At 38.8% G+C, this 21,947-nt stretch overlaps 1 protein-coding gene across 3 annotated transcripts in view; it reads right to left on the bottom strand.

The window, feature by feature from the left end:
* ARMC8 (armadillo repeat containing 8) overlaps positions 1-20,110 on the bottom strand; it is a 106,970-nt gene extending 86,860 nt beyond the window's left edge. For 2 of the 3 annotated variants that reach the window (XM_053599009.1, XM_053599008.1), the window contains exon 1: positions 19,758-20,110. In XM_053599009.1, coding sequence (XP_053454984.1) covers positions 19,758-19,802 — 45 coding nt within the window. In that variant the 5' untranslated portion in view covers positions 19,803-20,110. The remainder of the gene's footprint in view (positions 1-19,757) is intronic. The other variant, XM_053599010.1, reaches the window with a different exon arrangement.
* Between the last annotated feature and the right edge of the window lie 1,837 nt (positions 20,111-21,947).

Here is a 21,947-nt window from a genome sequence, read left to right as displayed (position 1 = left end):
ATGCTCTATGGCACTCAAACAAGCAGCCGTTGGGTGGGAAGAAATCTGAGAAGTCAAATCAGAGAATATTTCATAAAAGGAGTAATCAACTATGTCAAATCCATGGTTTGTAGCATAAAATAATGACTAAGATCTGACCATTGGATTTATAGACAGGGATGTCACCGGTGACCTTAACAACAGTGAATAGTGGGATCAAAGCCTGCTTGGGATGGGGAGGTTAAGAGAGAAAGAGAATAGAGGAAATAGAGAAAGTATAGACAACTCTTTCAAGAGTTTCATGGTAGTGAGGAGTGAAGAAATGTAGTAGTTAGACGGAGAAGGAGTTGGGAGAGATTCTATTTCTTAAGATGGAATAAATTAGAGCATGCTTATTAACTTATAGAATTTTTTAATAGAAAGGAAAAATGATGCTGCAAGAGGAGGGGAAGAACTTCTGAAACAATGTTCAAAAGCAATTGAGACAAATGGGATTTATTGACCAAATAGTGCATGGAAAGTACAGTAAACAAAGGAAACTGATTAAGTGGATATGATGGTTAAGAGCTTATGAAAGTTCTCTTCAGATTACTTCTGTTTTTTGAAAGTCCAAATGGGGAAAGAAATGTGAGTGGTTTGAAGAAAGAGAAGGAATAAGACATGAGTGGCCAGGAAAATGTACCAGGATTGCTAGGGAGCACAAAGGGTCTTCTTGAGGTTAATGATTATAAATTTAAAGTGAAACCAGTCAGCATGGCAGTGTTCTTCTCCAGCTCCATTTAAATGCAGAGAAACAGGTAGGCATGAGTAAGACAGCTAGGGTTAAAATTTTACCAGGCAATGATGACAAAGCTAGATGAAGGGGCCCGCTGAGTTGAAGGTATATGCAAGGGTATGATTACAATAAAAGCCAGTGAAAAAGTAGCAAAATTAATAGAGTCCAGGTAACAGAGGGATTGAAGGATTACTGGCACTGGGGTAACAGAAGTGGATTGAGGGGATAGAAAGGATGCTTCAAATTGTAATTATGAAGGGATTTTAGCATTAGCAAGGTCAAGGCCTAGGAAATGATCATGGGAGCTGGTGCCTCCAGGCAGGATGGAGACATGACCATCATGGGAGCAGGTGCCTCAAGGCAGGATGAAGGACATGACCTTTTAGAAAACTTCATGTAAATAATGGAACATAGATAATTATCACAGTAGTAGTACTAGAAACGATGATCATGAACCAGGATCTAAAAATATTTTAAAAATGAGGGACTGATCACAGAATTCTATTGATGATTACAACAAGATAGAGTCTGATGAGATTCAAAGCTGGAGTTTTTAAGAGAAGAGGGTCTGAAAACACTAATAAGGACCTCTATTCTCACCTTTAGGCCAAACAATATGAGAGATGTGAGAGGAAAAACAGCCACTAGCTGAGAAGACCACAGGTGAAAGCTGGGGTCAGGTGAAAAGCCCAGATTCATTCTAAACAAAAAGACAGAGGACATACTCAGAGAAGAGGATAAGGGAAATCCAAGAAAGAGACAGAAAACAGACAAGAGATCTGGGGAGAAAAGTAAACAGACAGCTATGTGGGTGTGAGGAATGACCCTAGGGTCCCAGGCTTCTTGTAGTTAATATAAATAGAGATAAAGAACTTAATCCTGATGACCCCAAGGCAAAGAGCAGAAATAAGGCTGTGAGTATTAGGGGGAGGTGAGTGAATTTTAGGATCCTCCCTCATTTTTGACAGTGACAGTGTAAAGGCTCAGGACAGCTTCTGGGCACATTTTTTTTTTTTTTTTTAGTCTGGGAGCTTTTTGTATATGAGAAACACTGGGTGGGGTTCTTTTTTCCATTCTGCAAATGGAGGTAATGAGGTTGGAAGAATTTTGGATGTTCTGTCCTTTCAAAATGTGGCTTCATTCTCATTTCAAAACACCAATGCCCTTTTCAGTTAATTTTCTAGTAGCTGGAAGGATTTGTATAACACAGAGATTCCTCCATCTTCCCAACCAACAGAAGCAATGTGTCAAGCAGATAACTAAAACTCCAGGTTCTGTGTCCATGGAGAGTAAAGTTGGCCAGACTCAGACTTACGAACTTCGCTGTTTGGTACAAGGCTTCAAACAAATGAGCTTGTAAGCTCTCAAAATTGATCTCTGAACTCATTTTACATATTCAAAATTGCAATAAAGCCACTACAAATATATATACTAAAAATGCATTTATTTTTTATTTGAAAATGTACATGTGGTTTAATGCCTGTAGCACAGTGGTTACGGCGCTGGCCACATACACCAAGGCTGGTAGGTTCAAACCTAGTGCAGGCCAGCTAAATAACAATGACAACTGCAACAAAAAAATAGACAGGAGTTGTGTCAGTCGTCTGTAGTCCCAGCTACTTGGGAGGCTGAGGCAAGAGAATCTCTAAGCCCAGGAGTTTGAGGTTGCTGTGAGGTGTGACACCACAGCCCTTGACATAGTGAGACTCTGTCTGAAAAAAAAAAAAAAAAAAGAAAGAAAGAAAATGTACATGGGTCTACAGCCATACCACTCTGAAAGTGCCCAATCTCATCTGTGAAAATGTACATGGATCCCCCACTTTTGCACAAAATTTGTAGACATCAAATTTGTGACTTAGAGCTAATTCCAAGTTGATTCTACTATGTGTGCTAAACAGGTACTGACGGTTTAAAAAAAAAAAAAAGGAAAAAGAGGGGAAGAGAAGAAGTCTGAAGCCAATTCTTTCTCTCAGACTAGACGTGGTCGCTCAGGCCTATAATCGTAGCATTCTGGGAGGCCAAGGCAGCAGGATCACTTGAGGTTCAGGAGTTCAAGATCAGCCTGAAAGAGGTAAAGTCTCCATCTTTCTTCAAGGCTGCATAACATTCCATGGTGTACATATACCACAATTTATTAATCCATTTACCTCTTTCATGTTTACATGGATGGAGCCAGAACATATTCTTCTTAGCAAAGTATCTCAAGAATGGAAGAAAAAGTATCCAATGTACTCAGACCTACTATGAAGCTAATTTATAGCTTTTATATGAAAGCTATAACCCAATTGTAGCACCAGAATATGGGGAGAGGGGCAAAGGGAGGGAGGGGAGGGGAGAGGATGAGTGGAGGGAGTGTAATTGGTGGGACTACACCTATGGTACATCTTAGAAGGGTACAGGTGAAACTTATTAAATGCAGAATATAAATGTCTGAACACAATAACTAAGAAAATGCCATGAAGGCTATGTTAACCAGTTCGATGAAAATATTTCAAATTGTATATAAAACCAGCAGATTGTACCCCATGATTGCATTAATGTACACAGCTATGATTTAATAAAAAACAAACAAAAAAACACATGTAAGTTCCTGGAACATAATAAGTACTTCATAAACAGTTGCTAAAACCAGGAAAAAAAAAGAAAAAGATCAGCCTGAGTAAACAGCAAGACCCTGTCTCTACCAAAAATAAAAAAGAAAAAAAAAATTAGTTCAGCATAGTGGCACATGCCTGTACCCACAGCTATGTGGGAGGCTGAGGATCACTTGAGCCCAAGAGTTTGAGATTGCAGTGAGCTATAATGACACCACTGCACTCTACCCAAGGTGACAGAATGAGACTGTGCTGCAAAATAAATAAATTTCTTTTTTCAGGATAACAAAAACAGTAGTAAGTAATGAATTGCATTCTACTGTGGACAATTATTATGTGGAAGCAATTTTCCTTTTATTAAGATGACCATCTGTGACAGGCAGCCACTAAGATGACCCTCAATGGTCCCCATTCCTCCTTACATTCACACTCATGTACAATCAATCGCCTCTCCATGAGTGAGGACTGGGCTTGGTTTTAGCAAATGGAATAACAGCACAGGTAATGAGATGCCATTTCAGAAATTTTAATGTTAGCCCCACAAACTGTTCCTTTCCCTCTGACAGAAACTATTTGCCAGGCTGTAAGTTTCCCTATGGAGAGGCCCACATGGCATGGGCCTAAATCTTGCCAACCGCTACATGAATGAGTTTGGAATTAGATTTGCCCAGAACTGACCCTTCAGATCAGACTGTGGCTCCTGCTGACATGCCGGCTGCAACCTTATAAGAGACCTTGGGCCAGAGGTACCACTAACCTACACCTGTATTCCTGATCTATAGAAACTATGGGATTAATAAATTGTGGTTTTAAGCAGCTAAATTTGGGGGCAATTTGTTACATAGCAATAGAAAATTTATAGGCCTTTAAATTTATCATACAAACCAGGATAAGTTTAAGAGTGAAAGAGAATACTATGAATAATTGTCACAGAATAATATACCTACACCAAAAGTGTTGGGGACAAATTGCATTGTATAATCACCCTACCTTGTATTCATTTTTAATAGTGCAAAAGAAAAGAGGAAAAACTTATAGACAGCTCAGAATACAAATGGGTCAGATAGCCTGAAAAGGCAAACTAGAAAAGTTTTAGTCTTTCTTCTGAATAAACTACCCATGACCAGGGTAAATTTAAGCCACTGTCTTTTGAAAAGAACTACTTCAGGTAGGATTTTGGATGCCAAACTGCTAAATCCCAAACTTGTTGTGAATAGGACTTAACTCAAAAATTAGCCGAAATAAGTGTTTCACTCAAGTTTTAGAGTGAAACTATAAGATACTAGACAAAGAATTAAAGTTTAAAGCAGTGGTTCTCAACCTTCCTAATGCTACAACCCTTTAATACAGTTCCTCATGTTGTGGTGTCCCCCAACCATAAAATTATTTTCATTGCTACTTTATAACTATAATTTTGCTACTGTTATGAATCACAATGTAAATATCTGATATTCAGGATAGTCTTAGGCAACCCCTATGAAAGGGTTGTTCCACCCCCAAAGGGGTCACGACCCACAGGTTGAGAACCACTGGCTTAAGGCCTAATAAGAAAATATTAAACTTGTCCTCATATCAAAATTGAATACATAGGATTCATGCTTCTCCATTCTTGTGATACTTTACTAAGAATAATGTGTTCCACTTCCATTCAGGTTAATATAAATGCTGTAAAGTCTTCATCTTTTTTAATGGCTGAATAGTATTCCATGATATACATGTACCACAGTTTGTTAATCCATTCCTGCATTGGGGGCATTTAGGCTGCTTCCACATTTTGGCGATTGTAAATGGAGCTGCGATAAACAGTCTAGTGCAAGTGTCCTTATGATAAAAGGGTTTTTTTTTCCTTCTGCAGTTTTTTTTTTTTTTTTGGGCTGGGGCCAGGTTTGAAACTGCCACCTCCAGTATATGGGGCCAGCGCCCTACTCCTTTGAGCCACAGGCGTCGCCCTTTTTTTCCCTTCTGGATAGATACCCAGTAATGGGATTGCAGGATCAAATGGGATGTCTAGCTTGAGTTCTTTGAGGTTTCTCCATACTTCTTTCCAAAAAGGTTGTATTAGTTTTCAGTCCCACTAGCAGTGTGAAAGTGTTCCTTTTTCTCCACATCCATGCCAGTATGTGCAGTTTTGAGATTTTGTGATGTGGGCCATCCTTGCTGGGGTTAGATGATATCTCAGGGTGGTTTTGATTTGTATTTCTCTTGTAATTAAAGATGATGAGCATTTTTTCATATGTTTGCTAGCCATTCGTCTGTCTTCTTGAGAAAAGATTCTATTCATCTCTCTTCCCCATTTATCTATGGGATTGTTGGCTTTTTTCATGTGGATTAATTTGAGTTCTCTATAGATCCTAGTTATTAAGCTTTCATCTGTTTCAAAATATGCAAATATCCTTTCCCATGGTGCAGGTTGTCTATTTACTTTGGTGTTGTCTCCTTGGCTGTACAGAAGCTTTTCAGTTTAATTAAGTCCCATTTGTTTATTTTCATTGTTACTGCAATTGCCATGGCAGTCTTCTTCATGAAGTCTTTCCCCAGGCTGATAGCTTCCAGTGTTTTTCCTATGCTTTCTTTGAGGATTTTTATCATTTCATGCCTTAAATTTCAGTCCTTTATCCATCTTGAATCAATTTTTGGCTTTAGTGGCTTTAATGTCAATTAATGACACAGTGGGGTATGGGGAAAGGGGAGAACAGAGAGAGAAAGAAGGAGGGAGAGGGTGGGGAAAGGAAGAGCAGAGAGAGGAAAGGAGGGAGGGGGGTGAGGTCTCAGTGTGTGTCACATCTTGTACCTCAATGAATCCCCAACGATAAAAAATATATATTAAAAAAATTCTATTTTGTACATGGGGAAACTGAGCACACAGACTCTAAGCTTACTTAGGTAGGGGAGCTGGTATTGAAATTTAATTTGTGGGTGGTGCCTGTGGCTCAAAGGAGTAGGGCACGGGCCCCATATGGCAGAGGTGGTGGGTTCAAACCCAGCCCCAGCCAAAAACTGCAAAAAAAAAAAAAGAAATTTAATTTGTTTCCAGTGCCTGCACATTTATCTTCCGGGGGGGGGGGGAGAAAAAAAAAAGTAATGTACTTCAAGTCTTATAAAAACATGGATGAATCTTGAAAAAAAGAAAATATTAAACTTACTTTACTCCAATAAAGCCTCACTATGTGTATATTTCATTAACATATAATGTTCTTTATTTCTAACATGCTCAAACATTGTGTAGCAAAAAGAGAAAAGGATTTGGCATTTGAAGACTTCGATTTGAGTCTTGGTCTTATTACTTACTAGCTATGTAACTTTGGACAAAAATACATAAAATTGAGATTGTTTCCTCAATTATAATATGGTTATCACAATATTATTGTGATAATATAAATTATAAATGTTATCACAATAGCTCAGACTGTGCTCAAATGAGATAATACACGGAAAAAACCTTTATTAACTATAAAAGTACCCCACAAGTAATGATTTCAGGAGAATTCTGTTTTTATACAAAAGAAGCTAACTACCTTAACAAGTATACTATATGAATAACCTCTCAGTTATTCATATTCATGATTAAAACCTAATTATTCAAAGCTAACTGTCCTCACCGGATAGCAGTTTACTCTCAGACCAAGCTAAATACTTAGCAAGAAACAGCTACACTTATTTAGGTTATTACAGTTTACAAAGCATTTTCATATCCTCTTTCTCACTTAATTCATGGGCTCTTTAAAAGTTAAAATAGTATTACAATTCCTAATTGGGTATTCTGATCCTCACCCCCCACCCTGTAGGAAAAAGTGTTTAAACCAGTAATTGCCAAACGGAATTTAATATGTCAATTAGTACACAAACCAATGGGAATTTCAAGATAAAATTGTTCACAAATTCAGCATTTTCAGAGAAAATCTTGAGTCAGGGAGAGATAAAAATGCACACAAAAACAGTACTGTTTGAACTCTATTAAGTTTTAAGTTTATTTCAGGCTAACATTCAATTTGTATCATTAATTTACCAGGTATTACACTAGCTGTTAGAAATAAAGGCCCTTACCCTCAAGGGTTTGCAGCAGAGAAAGGAAACACCTGTAACCAAATAAATTATAAGTGTAACTTGTAACAAGTGATTAAGTGAACACAAAGTAAAAAGAAAGTTAAAGACACAATTAGCTGAAGTTAGAAGTAGGATGGAAAGTAATGTCTAAATAGTGAGGATGATTACTCTGAAAAGACTAGTATTGATTTGCCAGATGAAAAGGGAGAGGAAAAAAATAAGGACTTTAGGGAGAAACACAACATACGCAAAAGAGCTCCAAGGTAACAGGTGTGTCTAAAAAAGAAAATGCAATTGGGCGGCGCCTGTGGCTCAGTCAGTAAGGCGCCGGCCCCATATACCGAGGGTGGCGGGTTCAAACACGGCCCCAGCTGAACTGCAACAAAAAAAATAGCTGGGCATTGTGGCGGGCGCCTATAGTCCCAGCTACTTGGGAGGCTGAGGCAAGAGAATCGCTTAAGCCCAGGAGTTGGAGGTTGCTGTGAGCTGTTTGATGCCATGGGCCATAGGGGGCCATAAAAGTGAGACTCTGTCTCTACAAAAAATAAATAAATAAAATAAAATAAAATGCAATTTAGCATTACGATGAAATAGTATATAGGGGAGAACGCAAATTAATACTTAAGTTGTATTCTTTGTCAACAAATACTTAAACAGTTAGGCAGGCAATATTCTAGGCAATGAATTAAACAAAAAGCCTACCCTTGCAGGATTTACATAATAAACGAACAATACAGTATATGAGAGGGTTATACACAATACAAGGAAATATTTAATACCACATTTTATTTTCAAGTCTTGATTCTATATGTTGTTTTATGCTGGGAGAAGACAGCAGGAGGGCACACTAAGAGACACACATCATTCAGAAAGCACCTTGCTCTCAGCAGTTCTAAACAGGTCAGAACCACTCCTTAGGGTACACTGTATAAATCTGGGAAGTGACTTTGGCTGTCTCAGTGACAACAGGTGCTACTGAAATCTAGTGGGCAAGGACTAAAATAAAGATGCTAAATGAACTGGGACAATGGACACAAGTCCCACAACCTTCCATTATCCGGTCATGCACACAGAAAAACCCCTTCATATAATAATTACCCAGGCCTAGACTCTAACTCCACTTTACATATAAAAACAAAATGCTTTATACCATTTTAAAAAGTAATCAATTTTCCAAGAATGCAACTCCCATATGAAAGAAGAAAAGGCTGTATTTTGTCTTATTAGGGCTTTACTGAAAGTTTTTAATTATAGAATATTGCATAAAAATACCAATTATTATATTTAAGTAACCATTATGTTACCTTTATCAGTCTGCAGTATAGTTGTCACATTAACAAACTACGTACATTTACAAACATATCACTGCTTTATTACTTCTAAGTTCACACTTAAATGACATAAACTAATTTACTCTTTCTCCCTTATAATAACTAGTGCATTATGCCAACTTTTAAATAAAAACATTACATGTGAGGACAGTTAACTTATCTATGAATTTCATTTCAGGACAGTCAAGGACATGCCACAAAATATCTTTTATAAGAGTGTGTGAGTCTGCTAAGAGTTGGTAATCACTAACTGAAACAACTCTCAATGTTCCAACAAGGAGCCCCAGAACTTCTTTCCTATCCCGCAATGTGAAACCTAAATTTGCTTTTCCTTTATCTCCAAAATCCTCAGTCCAAAAGATATGTCCTTTTACCGCTGTAACAATTTACTAAAATGCCAATTGCCCAAATGAGTCACAAATTCCCTAGGGAATTTATTTATTTATGTTAAATCCTAGGGACATTCAACATACAGTATTAGTTCTTGTCCCTAGAACTGCTGTAATCCAGGATATCAGACAACAATACTTTGAAAGCAGCACATTACTAAACTGTGCCTTAATTTCAAATCACATGCCTTCCTCTTTGTTCTGGTTGTGTTTTCATGAAATAACAAAAGACATAAAGCCTTGAATACTCCTTCACTGCTACCTGAAGAATTCTGGTGATGGATATCATACAATGTTTCTCTGCCAGAGTCAATCTCACTGTTAGACAAAGTAACTGCTAGATAATTCTTTCCTAATTTAGATGGGGAAAAAAATCTGCCTCCATCAACAAAAACAGATCTTTGCAGAAAGCTATCATGCCCTTCCAAATGTATTCCAAAATTCTTACTTGCCTTGAAAAGAAGAAAAAATTAGAAGACAACACCCAAGTACAGTTCAAAATCCAAGATGTTGGTGTTGGTTTGGTTGTTTTGTTTTTCGTTTTGCTTTTTGTATTCTAGTAAACTTCTGGCCCTATTAGGACTTGCTCAGACTTAAATATTCAAACATTCAACTCCTTTTAGATTTCTCACATAGTATTTTTGCAACTATTTTTAATCCTTAAATTTTTTTCTGTGGGATACATTCTTTGGTATTTCTCAAGTCCCACAGCACCCTCTCTCCTAGATTAATTCAAACTCTTCTTTACTGTAGCCTCTAGTAATTTTGGAGAATTTCTAAAATGTTCAGCTGGGCTCTATCAGCGTAGAATATAATATACTTATGGCCATTAAAGTTCTAGGATGTAATCTGCTTTAATTTCAGAAACACAAACATTAAAATACTAAAATATGTAAAAATTTAATCTACTTGTACTATATAAGAGGCAAGCCTAACCTTTCAGTAAAAAGAATCACCTAAGCTCAAGAGCTGGAGGCTGCTGTGAGCTGTGACGCCTAGCACTCTACCGAGGGTGACGTCTCTATAAAAAAAAAAAGTAAAAATAAAAACAACAAAACAAAAAAAGACTGAAAACTACACTTTATATGTCTAGAGAATTTATTAAAAATAAATAGTAAATTAATCAGTGCTTATAAAATTTGAAAATAGAATTCTAAAATATAGGGGCATGTACACAATTTTGTTTTTAGAAAGTGGGGATTTGGCAAGCTGACTGACACTTTATATGACAGCAAGCAAGTGAGCCTCTCCAGTTCCCAGTTTTCTCCATTAAAAAAATGACAAGAATGAACTAAAGATTATCCCAGCCTGAGCAACAGTAAAGCCCCATCTCTACTAAAAATAGAAAAATTAGCCAGGTGCAATAGTATGCACTTGTAGTCTCCCAGGTACTCAGGAGGCTGAGGAGGAGGACTGCTTGTGTCTAGGAGTTTGAGGTGGCAGTGACTTATGATGGTGTCATTGGACTATAGTCTGTGCTACAGAGTGAGACTCTGTCTCAAAAACAAAACCAAAAAGATTATCTGCAGGTTTCTTCCAGGCAAAAATTCCATAATTTTACACTCAAAGTTTTTTTTTTTTTCTTCTCACAACAGAAAAGTCAGAGCACAGTTAGATTAAAAGGAATATGAAGAGCATTGCTTTTTCTGAAGTACTTTGCATTTTTTTGTTAGAGGTGGAGTCTCACTATGCTATCCAGGCTGGCCTCAAACTCAAAGGCAATCCTCCCACCTCAGCCTCTGGAACAGCTGAGACTATAGGCATGAACCACTGCACCCAGCTCTGTAGTTGAGTTTTTGCTGTGAGGATATTGTTATTATCCCTATAAATTATTAACAATTGGTATAAGTATGTTTTGGCGGACCTAAGAACTGAAAATAATCTAGTATTCATACTTCTAGTCAAGTATTATGATGTTAATTCTTCTTAAGTGTGGTGCAAATCACAAAGACCTACTTGGGTCTAGAGATGATCTTTAACATTTCTTCTCACTATAAAATTCTATTCATTTATTTTTTGGCCAGGTGCAGCAGCTGATGCCTGTAATTCTAGCACTGTGGTAGGTGAACTAAAGTGGGAGGACTGCTTGAGGCCAGGAATTCAAGATCAACTTGAACAACATAGTGAGACCCTGTCTCTACAAAAAGTAGAAAAATCAGCCTGGCATGGTGGTGCATGCCTGCAATCCCAGCTACTCCAGAGGCTCAGGCAGGAAAACCATTTGAGCCCAGGATTTTGAGGTTGCAGTGAACTACAATGACACCACTGCCATCTAGTCCAGGCAACAGAGCAAGATGCTGTCTCATGAAAAAAAAAAAAAAAAACAGAACAAAAACAAACCAAGCAAAAACACCCAAAAAACTCTTTATTGTAGAAGAGAATACCTCAACTGAGGGGCAGAAAGAGAACCCTCCAGAGAGTAAAAGATCTAAGAACTCATGGTGCAAAATTATCATAATCTGAAGTCAAAGGGAACAAGAACAATTCCTTGGGGGGAGTATGTACAAAGTGGCAAGGGTTGTGAGGAGTTTTACAAAGACTGACATATTCTCTGGACTGGTTAAGGTTCATTTAGATGTTTCTGAAGATGAAAAGATGGCCTAGGAAATCCACTAAGATACATTCAAATTTTTACTTTCCAATCCTGACAAAATAACAAAGTGAGGTTACTCAGATGTAGGTGTGGTGTAGTCCTGGACCATCAAAATAGTTTAAATTGTTATTAAAGACTGTAGTTGTGTAATGACTTAGAGAGCCTGGATACTTACTATTTAGAAATGATATCCAGACAGGCCAGCTGCCTTCCAGATAAAAAAGGCAGTACTTGTTTCAGATTCTTATAGACAGTATACCCTTGCCTTGGAGCTATCCATGGTGCTTGACTCAGGCCATCACTTTGAGCAGTTTGTGCATTAGCTTTCCTACTATAATACCACTCCAGATCAGTCTGACTAGTCATCTACATTGCTGCCTGTAACAATCGCAGCAATATCATGGTCAATACCTACATTATGAATGTGCTGGAAAACGAAATGTTAACTCTTTCCACTCGTCTTGTGCACTGACCCACAACTGCATTACTTTGATCTAGACTGGATTTCTAGCTAACCCAGGCCTGCATCCCAGGCCTGCTGTAACAGCTGCTATGCAAAGCCCTTTACATGGACACAGAACATGCTGTGGGAGATCACAGGCATACTCTAGGCAAAAAATCATAGCTCTTCAGGTCCCACACACAATACCCTAAATGAATTTTAAAATCTTATTGTTATTATCTTCACCATTCCAAAATGATTTAAAACGAGTTTTAAATTTTGCCATATGTTTTTTGACAAGCTACAGAGTTAACTTAGGACTGACTCCGGGAATCCATTAACCCCTTGAAATTATGGACTCTGTAGGCATACACTTGTTTTTCAGAAAAGAGGATGTTGAAACTCTTATCCTTAAAAGATTAAGAACCAAAGATCAATATGCGACTCCCAAATAATGATCATTACCCCAGATTCAAGCACGAACTTTTATATCTACCTGTCTATTGGACATTTCTGAGTGGGTGTCTGGAAAATACCTCAAACTCAGCATGTCCAAAATGAAATTTATTTTTCTTTCTACCTTTCTAACATATCCCTGTCCTAACTATCACCACTGCAGTAGATGATCCTACCTGGACAAAAAGATACAAACCTTGTGAGTCATACTTGATCATGATGGTCATGACTTTTCCCTTTTGCTTGGTTCCATCATCCCATCAGTCACCATGCAGAACTTTCTGAAAACCTAATAAATTCTTAAAAACACCTCTGAAGCAAAAGAAGCACGTGTTCCATAATAATTTTCCAGGTTATAAAGACCTCCAAATATTAATAGATCTTATGGGCTGGAAATTCTTTCCACTAGACCACATCTTTTTATTTCTAATATAAAGCATAGCACTGTCTCAATCATTCCTCCTCTGAAAATACTTGTATTGTAAATATGCCAGGGGATGTTAAGTCTTTATTCTTCTGATATTATGGAATGAGTCAAAATGATTTTCCTTCATCAAAATGACAAGTGAGGAGTGCTGTTTCTGCAAAACTGCCCTTACTTGGGAATATCTTTGTTTCTATCGAAATAATCCCAGGGATCACAGCACAACTGTTCAGTGAAGGCAGTTGCTATCCAATTTCCAGAAGGCAACAGAAATATTGTTTTGTCAAATAATACCATATCTTTACCCTAGAAGTCAACATGACAGATGATACCACAAAACAATTGCCAAATCAGAAATTAAAAACATACAAGTCAGAATTATTGACATTTCCAGCCCCTGGCACTAAGTATTTAAAATTCTATGAGTGTAGTGTGCCTAATGTAGAGGCACACATTGCCACTAAAGATTAGAAAGTTCATATGGACTAGTTTCTTTTAGGACAATCTACTGACATACCCTGGGCTTTGGGGGGCTTTGTAAAGAAATGGAAAACTTTAAAATATGCTATGTAGATTTTATTTTGCATTTATAACTAAAACCAAGGGAGGCCAAATTTATAGTTATAGGATAGTTTAAGTGCACAGAAACTTTTTTCTAATTACTGTCAATTGTTCATGTAAGACAGAGAATCAATAAGCAGCTATAGGAAAGGCCAACAAAATGTTTACAATTGTCAAAACAGGACAAAATCAAGGAATATCCAAAGTTGAAATATCCTACACAGTTCTAACAATTGCTGTGCCCCCACCAATCCCCTGCCAAAACTCATGACATTGAGAAAAGATTGTAAAGAAGGCAATTAAAGTTTAACAAATAACTTGGCTATATATACTGGCCTACAAAATGATTCAAAAGTATTTTAGGCTGAGCGAGGTGGCTCACGTCTATAATTCTAGCACTTTGGAAAACCAAGGCAGGTGGATAGCTTAAGCCCATGAGTTCCAGACCACCAGCCTGAGCAAGAGCAAGACCCTGTCTCTACCAAAAAAACAAAAACAAAAACAAAAAACTAGCCTAGAGATGTGGTGGGTACTTATAATCCCAGCTACTGGGGAGGCTGAGGCAGGAGGATCCTTTGATCCCAGGAGTTTGAGGTTGCTGGGAGTTATTATGCCAGGGCACTCTACCAGGGGTGACAGAGTAAGACTCTGTCTAAGAAAGAAAAAAAAAATTACGACCTTGCCTCTTTTAAACCATTACAAAGTGACTATAATGAAATGCAATCATCCTCTGAACAGTCTTCCACAGACCATAAATTTCCATTTTGATAATGTTCAATTTATTGATTTAAGGTCATGCTTTCGGTGTTATGTCTAAGAACGCTCCAACAAACTCAAAAGTTACAAAAATTTTCTCCTGTAATATTCTAAAAGTTTTACTTTATATTTTACAAAATCTATGATTCATCTTGAGTTACTTTTTGAATAAGGTGTGAGGCTGGAATTAAGGTTCATTTTAAACCTCTCAATAATGTGCTAAAAAGACAAGTTACAGATTGCAGGAAAATATTTGCAAACACCTATCAGACAAAGGACTCATATCTAAGACATATCAACAGCCTTCAAACCATAATAGTCAAAAAGCAAACAGGTCAATTAGAAAGTGGGCAAAAGGAAATGAAATATTTCACCAAGGATGATATACAGATGGCAAATAAGCAATGAAAAGATTTTCAACATTACAATCATTAGGGAAGTGCAACTTAAGAACATGAGGAGATGTTGCTCACACCTATTACAACAGCACTAAAATAAATAATAACCATGTCAAATGCTGCTGAAGACACAGAACAATCAGGCCTCTCACACATTACTGGTAGGAATGTAAAAGGTGTAGTACAGCCACTTTAGAAAACTTTGTCATTTTCTTTTATGACCCAGCAATTGTACTCTTGGGTGGTTAGTTCAGTGATTGTGAAAAGTTATATCCACACAAACTTGTACTTGACTGTTCACGGTAGATTATAATAGCCCAAAACAGAAAACAACCAAAATTCCCAAGAGTTAAATGGCTAAACTGTGGTACATCCACATCATGAAATACTACTTAGCAATACAAAGGTATAAACTATCAATACATGCAACAACTTGGATGGATCACAAAACATTAAAATGGATAATAAAAAAAAATCTCAAAATCACTGTATGACTTTGAGTATACTTTGTATACATATATGTATACTTTGTGTATAACACATATGCAACACCGTATTATAAAAAATGTTAAAATTAAGAGACGGTTGCCAGAGGTTAGGTATAGTGGGAAGGGGCACTGGAGAGGTACATGTAATAATATGACTATAAAGAGATAGCTTGAGGGAGGTTGGGCGCCTGGGCTCACACCTGTAATCCTACCACTCTGGGAGGCTGAAGTGAGTGAACTGCTTGAGCTCACGAGTTAGAAACAAGCAAGAGAGAGACCCTGTCTACTAAAAATAAAAAACTAGCTGGGCATTGTGGTGGATGCCTATAGTTCTAGCTCCTGGAGAGGCTGAGGCAAGAAGATTGCTCAAGCCCAGGAGTCTGAGGTTGCTGTGAGCTATGACGCTATGGCACTCTATCCAGGGCAACAGAGTGAGACTCTGTCTCCAAAAAAAAAAAAAAATCTTGAGGGAGATCTTTGAAGTAATGGAATAGTATCTTGACAGTGGTGGTGGTTACACAAATATACACATGATAAAATGATACAGAAATACACACACACTTATACAAATATCAATCTCCTGGTTTTGCTATTGTATTAAAATTCTGTAAAATGTAACCAATAGGGGAAACTGGGTGCAGGGACTGTTCTGTACTACCTTTGCAACTTCTTGTGAATCTGCAAATACTTAAAAATAAAAAAAAAAATTAATCAAATCAATGTAGAATAATCCACGAGTATGAAAAATGTGGGAGAAAATGTATAAATTTTTTTAAAAAGGTGAGATTGTAACACTAAATGCAAACCAAAGGTCATGGTGCAGTGTAGAAAGGGAGCCAGCATTTTTCCAAAGCCCCAAAATAGATGGTTCAGCGTTTTTCCAAAGCCCCAAAATAGATGGTTCAATCAAGTATTTATTGAATACCTAGTATTTACAAGATACATGTATAGTGTTACTAAATAACAGAGCAAAAGAAAAGAAAAAAAGGAGCTGGCCTGGTGGCTCATGCCTGAAATCCTAGCTACTTGGGAGGCTGAGGTGGGAGGATCACTTCATGCCAAGAGTTCAAGACCATCCAAAGCAACTTGTGAGATCCTGTCTCTAAAAAATAATAATTAAAAAGTCAAGCATTTACTTATGAATTAATTTACTCCTTAAGAAGATAAGACAGAATTATTATTAAAGGATTCAGGGTCTCTGAAAAAGCAGTTCTTTTTGCCTGGAATGCTCTTCTACCAGCACTTTTTCTGGTTAGTTCTTACTCATCCTTGAACTTTGAGCTCAATGTCACTTTTTCAGGGAAACACTCCTTACCTGTTCTCATTCATTGCCCTCTATATTAGATTATTTTTCTCTATTACATGTTTGAACAGCATCCTATATATTTTTGTTCATAATACTAATCACCATGCACAAACAACTGTGTGGTTATTTGGTATCTATTTTCCCCATTAGGCTAAAATCTCCAAAAGGACAAAGGTAGGTCTGTATAGTTTACCACTGTCTTCCCAAACCCAATTCCATGACTGGCAAATGACAGAAGTTCAAAATATATGGAATATATACATACAACGCTATAATTCATATGTACAAACAAGATTTATCAGAGTTTGAAAGAACCCAATACCACTTCATCCTGAGAAAGTCAGTTTATATGGAATAGAAGGTTCATGCAGAAGATAAATAATCTGAAATCCAAAGCTGAATATGAACCTGAGCCTTTGGTAACAGGAGCCCACTAAAGAACTAAAAACAGGCTTGGCCCCCGTAGCACAGTGGTTACAGTACCAGCCACATGCACCGAGGCAACTGCACAAAGACAACTGCAAGAAGGAAATAGCCGGGTGTTGTGGCGGGTGCCTGTAGTCCCAGCTACTTGGGAGGCTGAGGCAAGAGAATTGCTTAAGCCCAGCACAGCACTCTACTGAGGGTGACACAGTGAGACTCTGTCTCAAAAAAAAAAAAAAAGAACTGAAACAGGACAGCAGTATCCAAAGTGTTCTTTAGGAAAATTAATGTAAAAACGCATTGAAATGAAAGGGTAAGACACTAGAGGCGGTAAAAATAATCAAAAGGACTCTGTAGTATAGTACAGGCACAAAACAATAATGTCCTGAATGAAAGTGGCCATGAGAACAGAAAGATCTAAGAAACACTAAGAGTTAAGAAGCAGCAGATCTTAACAGCTCATTAGATAGAAAGGGGTATGAAAGAAGTAGAAGATGATTTAGCAGGCTTAACAGTGAGTGATCAGTGAAAGATAAATACTATTAACAGAAATTGGGATGTCATGATTAAATCCTCTGAGGAGAAGGAATGTGCTTTGTTGGAGGTTATGGGTGACAGCCATACAATTTACAGATAGGAGACTAGATGTAGAAGAAAAATCAAGGCCGGCAATGCAGAGGTGTGAATTGATCGATTAAGGTTAGGAAAGTGAATGAGATCTCTCAGAGAAGGAATAAAAGGCCTTAAATGTAGATCTTTTTAAAACAATTTGAATTTCTCCTTGCTCAAATTATTTTAGCAAGATATAAGTCATCCAGACTATGAGTGCCTTGAAGGCATTTCTGATTTCATCCTTGCATTCCTTAAAGAGCACAACACAGGGTTTAGTACATAACTGTTCCATAGTAAGTAATTTACTAAAGCAATCAACCACTTAAGATAATTTCTGATTAATATTTTCTGTAAAAAGTGGTGCACTGGGTAGTACTTTGAGAAGTACGGGCTTCACTTTAAATTAGTAAAAAATCAGTGAATTTAAACAGCTTCAATGACTTATCCAAAGCAATGATTTTCCCAAGTCTCTAGAACTGAAGATTTGACAGATTAAACTTTGGGACTGTGAAAACCTTTAAAAAGTAAGCCCTCAATGACAGTAGGGCTAAAGCAAATCCTAACTAGAACTAGGCAATACTCTTCAAGAAGTTTTTGAATAAAATAAACTGAAAACATTTACTAAGTAAAATACATGAAAAATTTCAAGCACATGAACTCTACAAATTGATAATGTACAAAATTTAAGAAGTTTCAGGTGAACTTTAGAATAACTGAAATCTAAATGATGTAAGTAAAGAGGAATTGAGAACAATTAAGACATCTACTTTTTTTTTAATTTAATCATAGCTGTGTACATTAATGTGATTATGGCGCACCATACACTGGTTTTATAGACAGTCTGACACATTTTCATCACACTGGTTAACATAGTCTTCCTGGCATTTTCTTAGTTATTGTGTTAAGACATTTACATTCTACATTTTAAAGTCATGGGCCAGCCCTCCCACAAAACATTTCTGGGTATTACAGTCAGGAGTGAGTAATGGGCTAATCTGATTCAATAGTTAGGTGAACAGTATTTCCCCAGTTGCAATCTAAGAGGAAAAAGGTCTGCTAACATGAATCAGGAGACAAGCTGACAGCTTCCCAAAATTAAATTATTATTGAGGTGTCAACTTAAGCCTTTTCAAGGTTGCAGTCGGCCACATAAGTCTAATGGTGAATCATAGGCAAATGCTTTAAGTGCTTTCAGATAGGTGAATGTTTGTGGTAGAAATAAGGTAAGAGAAAACAAACGGGATGCAGTTACAAGACTCTAGGAAACCGACAAGTCATCGAAAATCCAACTACCTTCTCACCTTCCACAAGTTAAAAAGATGGTCAGTCTTTGCCTGCCAGTTTCCCACAACAGCAAATAAACCATGAGTAAACTGTTCATTCTCAGAGTCGGACAGCTCGAGTTTGTTGTAAAATTCTTTGAAGTTATCTCCCAATCGCCTTTTTTTTTTTTTTAACTTGTTAAAAACTTATTACTACCTGGCACATCAATACGTTCCCTTCTTTCAACAACGGAGAAATCTCACCCCTTTGCCCCCTTCAATGTTGGACACCCCTTGAAGAAAAAAACATCAGGCACAGAGAGTATACAGTTCCTTTAGACTCAGAGCTGCGTCCTCTTGATCAGAGCGAAGAAAGGGGGCTTAAATAATCACACACACTAGAAGAGTTGCAGCTGATATGAAATCCCGTTTGCCAAGAAGCTCCCGCCTGTGCCCGGCTGCTGGAACGCGACAGAAGTCGCACATACCTGGCAGCTCTGAGGAAGGGGGAGCAAGGAGCTTGCACCTCTTCTTGCCAAAGCTCCAGGGAGCTGAGTGACCACCCAGGCCAGGGGCACGCTCGGCCCCGAAGAAGTGGCACCAGTAAGACGGAGACTCAGAGAAATGCTCAGGAAAACCCAAGCCATGCTGCCAGGCTTAGCAGCCGGTACGACAACCATCCCACCTGCCAAACGCTATCCTGGGAACCAGCACCGGTGGGAGCTCCCGGAGTTGGAGACAGCTCTTCCTCGGCTGGGGTCCCGTCTATCTCACCCGTCCACCCTCCCTCACTACCTGGCTCAAAACTGAGCCGGAGGCCACCACAGGGGGTGGTGCCCAGGAAGAACACGGCGCTTGGGGGAACGTTGTGGACCGGCTGCGGCTCCCAGGCGGGCGGAAGGGCGGCCGCCGCGGGTCACTCACCGAGAGGACGCTCATGCGGATTGGGGTCTCCAACAGGCACGCCATCTTGAGCCTTCCCACCCGGCGGCTGCCGGCGCCGGCGCGGGGTCCGGCACTTTCGACAGCCAACTATTGGGACAACGCGGGCACCTCTACAAAGATTCAGCCAGGCAGACTAGAACTGTCCACTCTCTGAACGCCACTCAAGTACAGAAAAGACCCGCAAAAGGGAGAGCAAAGGAGAATCGCGCCAGAGGCCGACTTACGAATCGTCCTCTCAGAAACAGCAGCTACTGGCAGCCTGGGTTAGAGGTGGGAGCAGGCAGCGATTTCCGCATGCGCAAAGAAAAATCTGCCGGCCCCACCTGCCGCTCGCAGTGGGCGGGGCCTCGGAGGCGGAGTCTCGCTCTGACGCTGTAAACTGTACGGAGTGATAAATTTCAGTTTACGGTTAGCGCGTTCACATTCTGAAAAACTAGTACTTGGAGCCACGTACATAGTTTGAAGTTCACTTCCACATTCATTACCTCACTGTGTCTTTGCGCCAAACTCCATTATCGCTATTTAATAAGTGGAAAAAAGGTGATCTCAGAACCAGATCTCCTGCCACCAATACGAGTAACTGTTTCACCATCCAAAGCAGAAGTGTGACCTGCTTTAGCGTTGCGTGCCCGACCTATTTTTCTGGTGTTGTGTTAAGAATAGGTACTCCAGAACCTGAACGCCAGGGTTTAATAAACCTTAGTACTTCGTATTATCAGGTGCATTACCACAGGCAAGTTACTTAGCCTCCATCTGTTTGTTTCTTTGTGTGTACAATAAGGGTTAAAGAGGACAGAGGAGTCAGTACAAGCCAAACGCTCAGAAAAAGCCTGCCTTTGACTTGGTTGACAGGTTTCACCTTCGTATTGCTCGAAACCAATAAGGTTTCCACAGTGTGGTTGCAATGAGCCTGTTACGTTAACACTTGTCTCCCTTCCATTTCTAATTCCTTCCACTTCCTAATTCTGCCTGGTATACCCTCTTCCGTGGACTACAGCAATAGCCTTCCACCTGGTCTTGCACGTAGCTGATAGCCTCTCCTTCATTTTGCTCCTCACTGTTTCTTTTCCCTTCCCTTCCCTCCCCTCTCCTCCCCTCCGTTCCCTTCCCTTCACTCACTTTGTCGCCCTCGGTAGAGTGCTGTAGCGTCACAGCTCGCAGCTACCTCTAGCTTTTGGGTTTAGGCGATTCTCTTGCCTCAGCCTCCCCAGTAGCTGTGACTACAGACGCCCGCCACGACGCCCGGCTATTTTTTGTTGCAGTTCGCCGGGGCCGGGTTCGAGCCCACCACCCTCGGTATATGGGACCAGCGCCCTACTCACTGAGCCACAGGAGCCGCCCTGTCTTCACTGTTTTCCTGTCTTCTCCAGTACTTGGTTTCCAAATTTATTGTAGCATTTATCACCCTTGCTTATGGATCCATCCTCCTTGACAAACTATAGAGCTCTTGGAAGGCAGGACTTTCTAGACATTACTTCTCCTATAACACTAGTTCCCAAATTTCAGTAATGTTCATACCACCTACACAATCTTTGCCAATCTGTCCCCAGGAATTATTGATTCAATATGTCCTTTAAAGACAATTTCAAATCATTAAAAAATTTTAGCCTTGTACTTTGGGAGGCCAAGGCAGGAGGATGAGAAGTTCAAGACCAGACTAGGTACATAGTGAGATCTCATTTCTACAAAAAAAATTTTAAAAATTATCTGGATGTGGCAGTGCACACCTGCAGTTCCAGCTACTCACAAGACTGAGGCAGGAGGATCACTTGAACCCAGGAGTTTGAGGCTACAAAGAACTATGGTCTGGTCACTGCACTCCAGCCTGGGTGACAGAGTAAGACCCTGTTTCTAAATAAATAAACAAATAAAAAATTTAGCCTCATCCTAAACCATAATATTTTGCGAAATCAAGTTTGTTGTGCTTCTTATTTTTATTCTACATAGTACATGTTAACATACATAACTACAAAAAGTTTAAATGTTTATTCATGTACCACCTAAAATCACATCAAGTACTGTATACTACAAAGGGGAAGATTATAACCCTTACTCACAGTATTCTTAGGTTTCAACTGACCTACATATTGACATTTGTATAATAAAGAGTCATAGCTGTATTTGATCCACATTCCATTCATTAGCTCAAGAAATATATCCTCCAGTAAA

Source organism: Nycticebus coucang, chromosome 8, assembly GCF_027406575.1.
Source record: "Nycticebus coucang isolate mNycCou1 chromosome 8, mNycCou1.pri, whole genome shotgun sequence".
Classification (NCBI taxonomy): Eukaryota; Metazoa; Chordata; class Mammalia; order Primates; family Lorisidae; genus Nycticebus; species Nycticebus coucang.
This window is presented reverse-complemented; position numbering and strand designations above follow the sequence as displayed.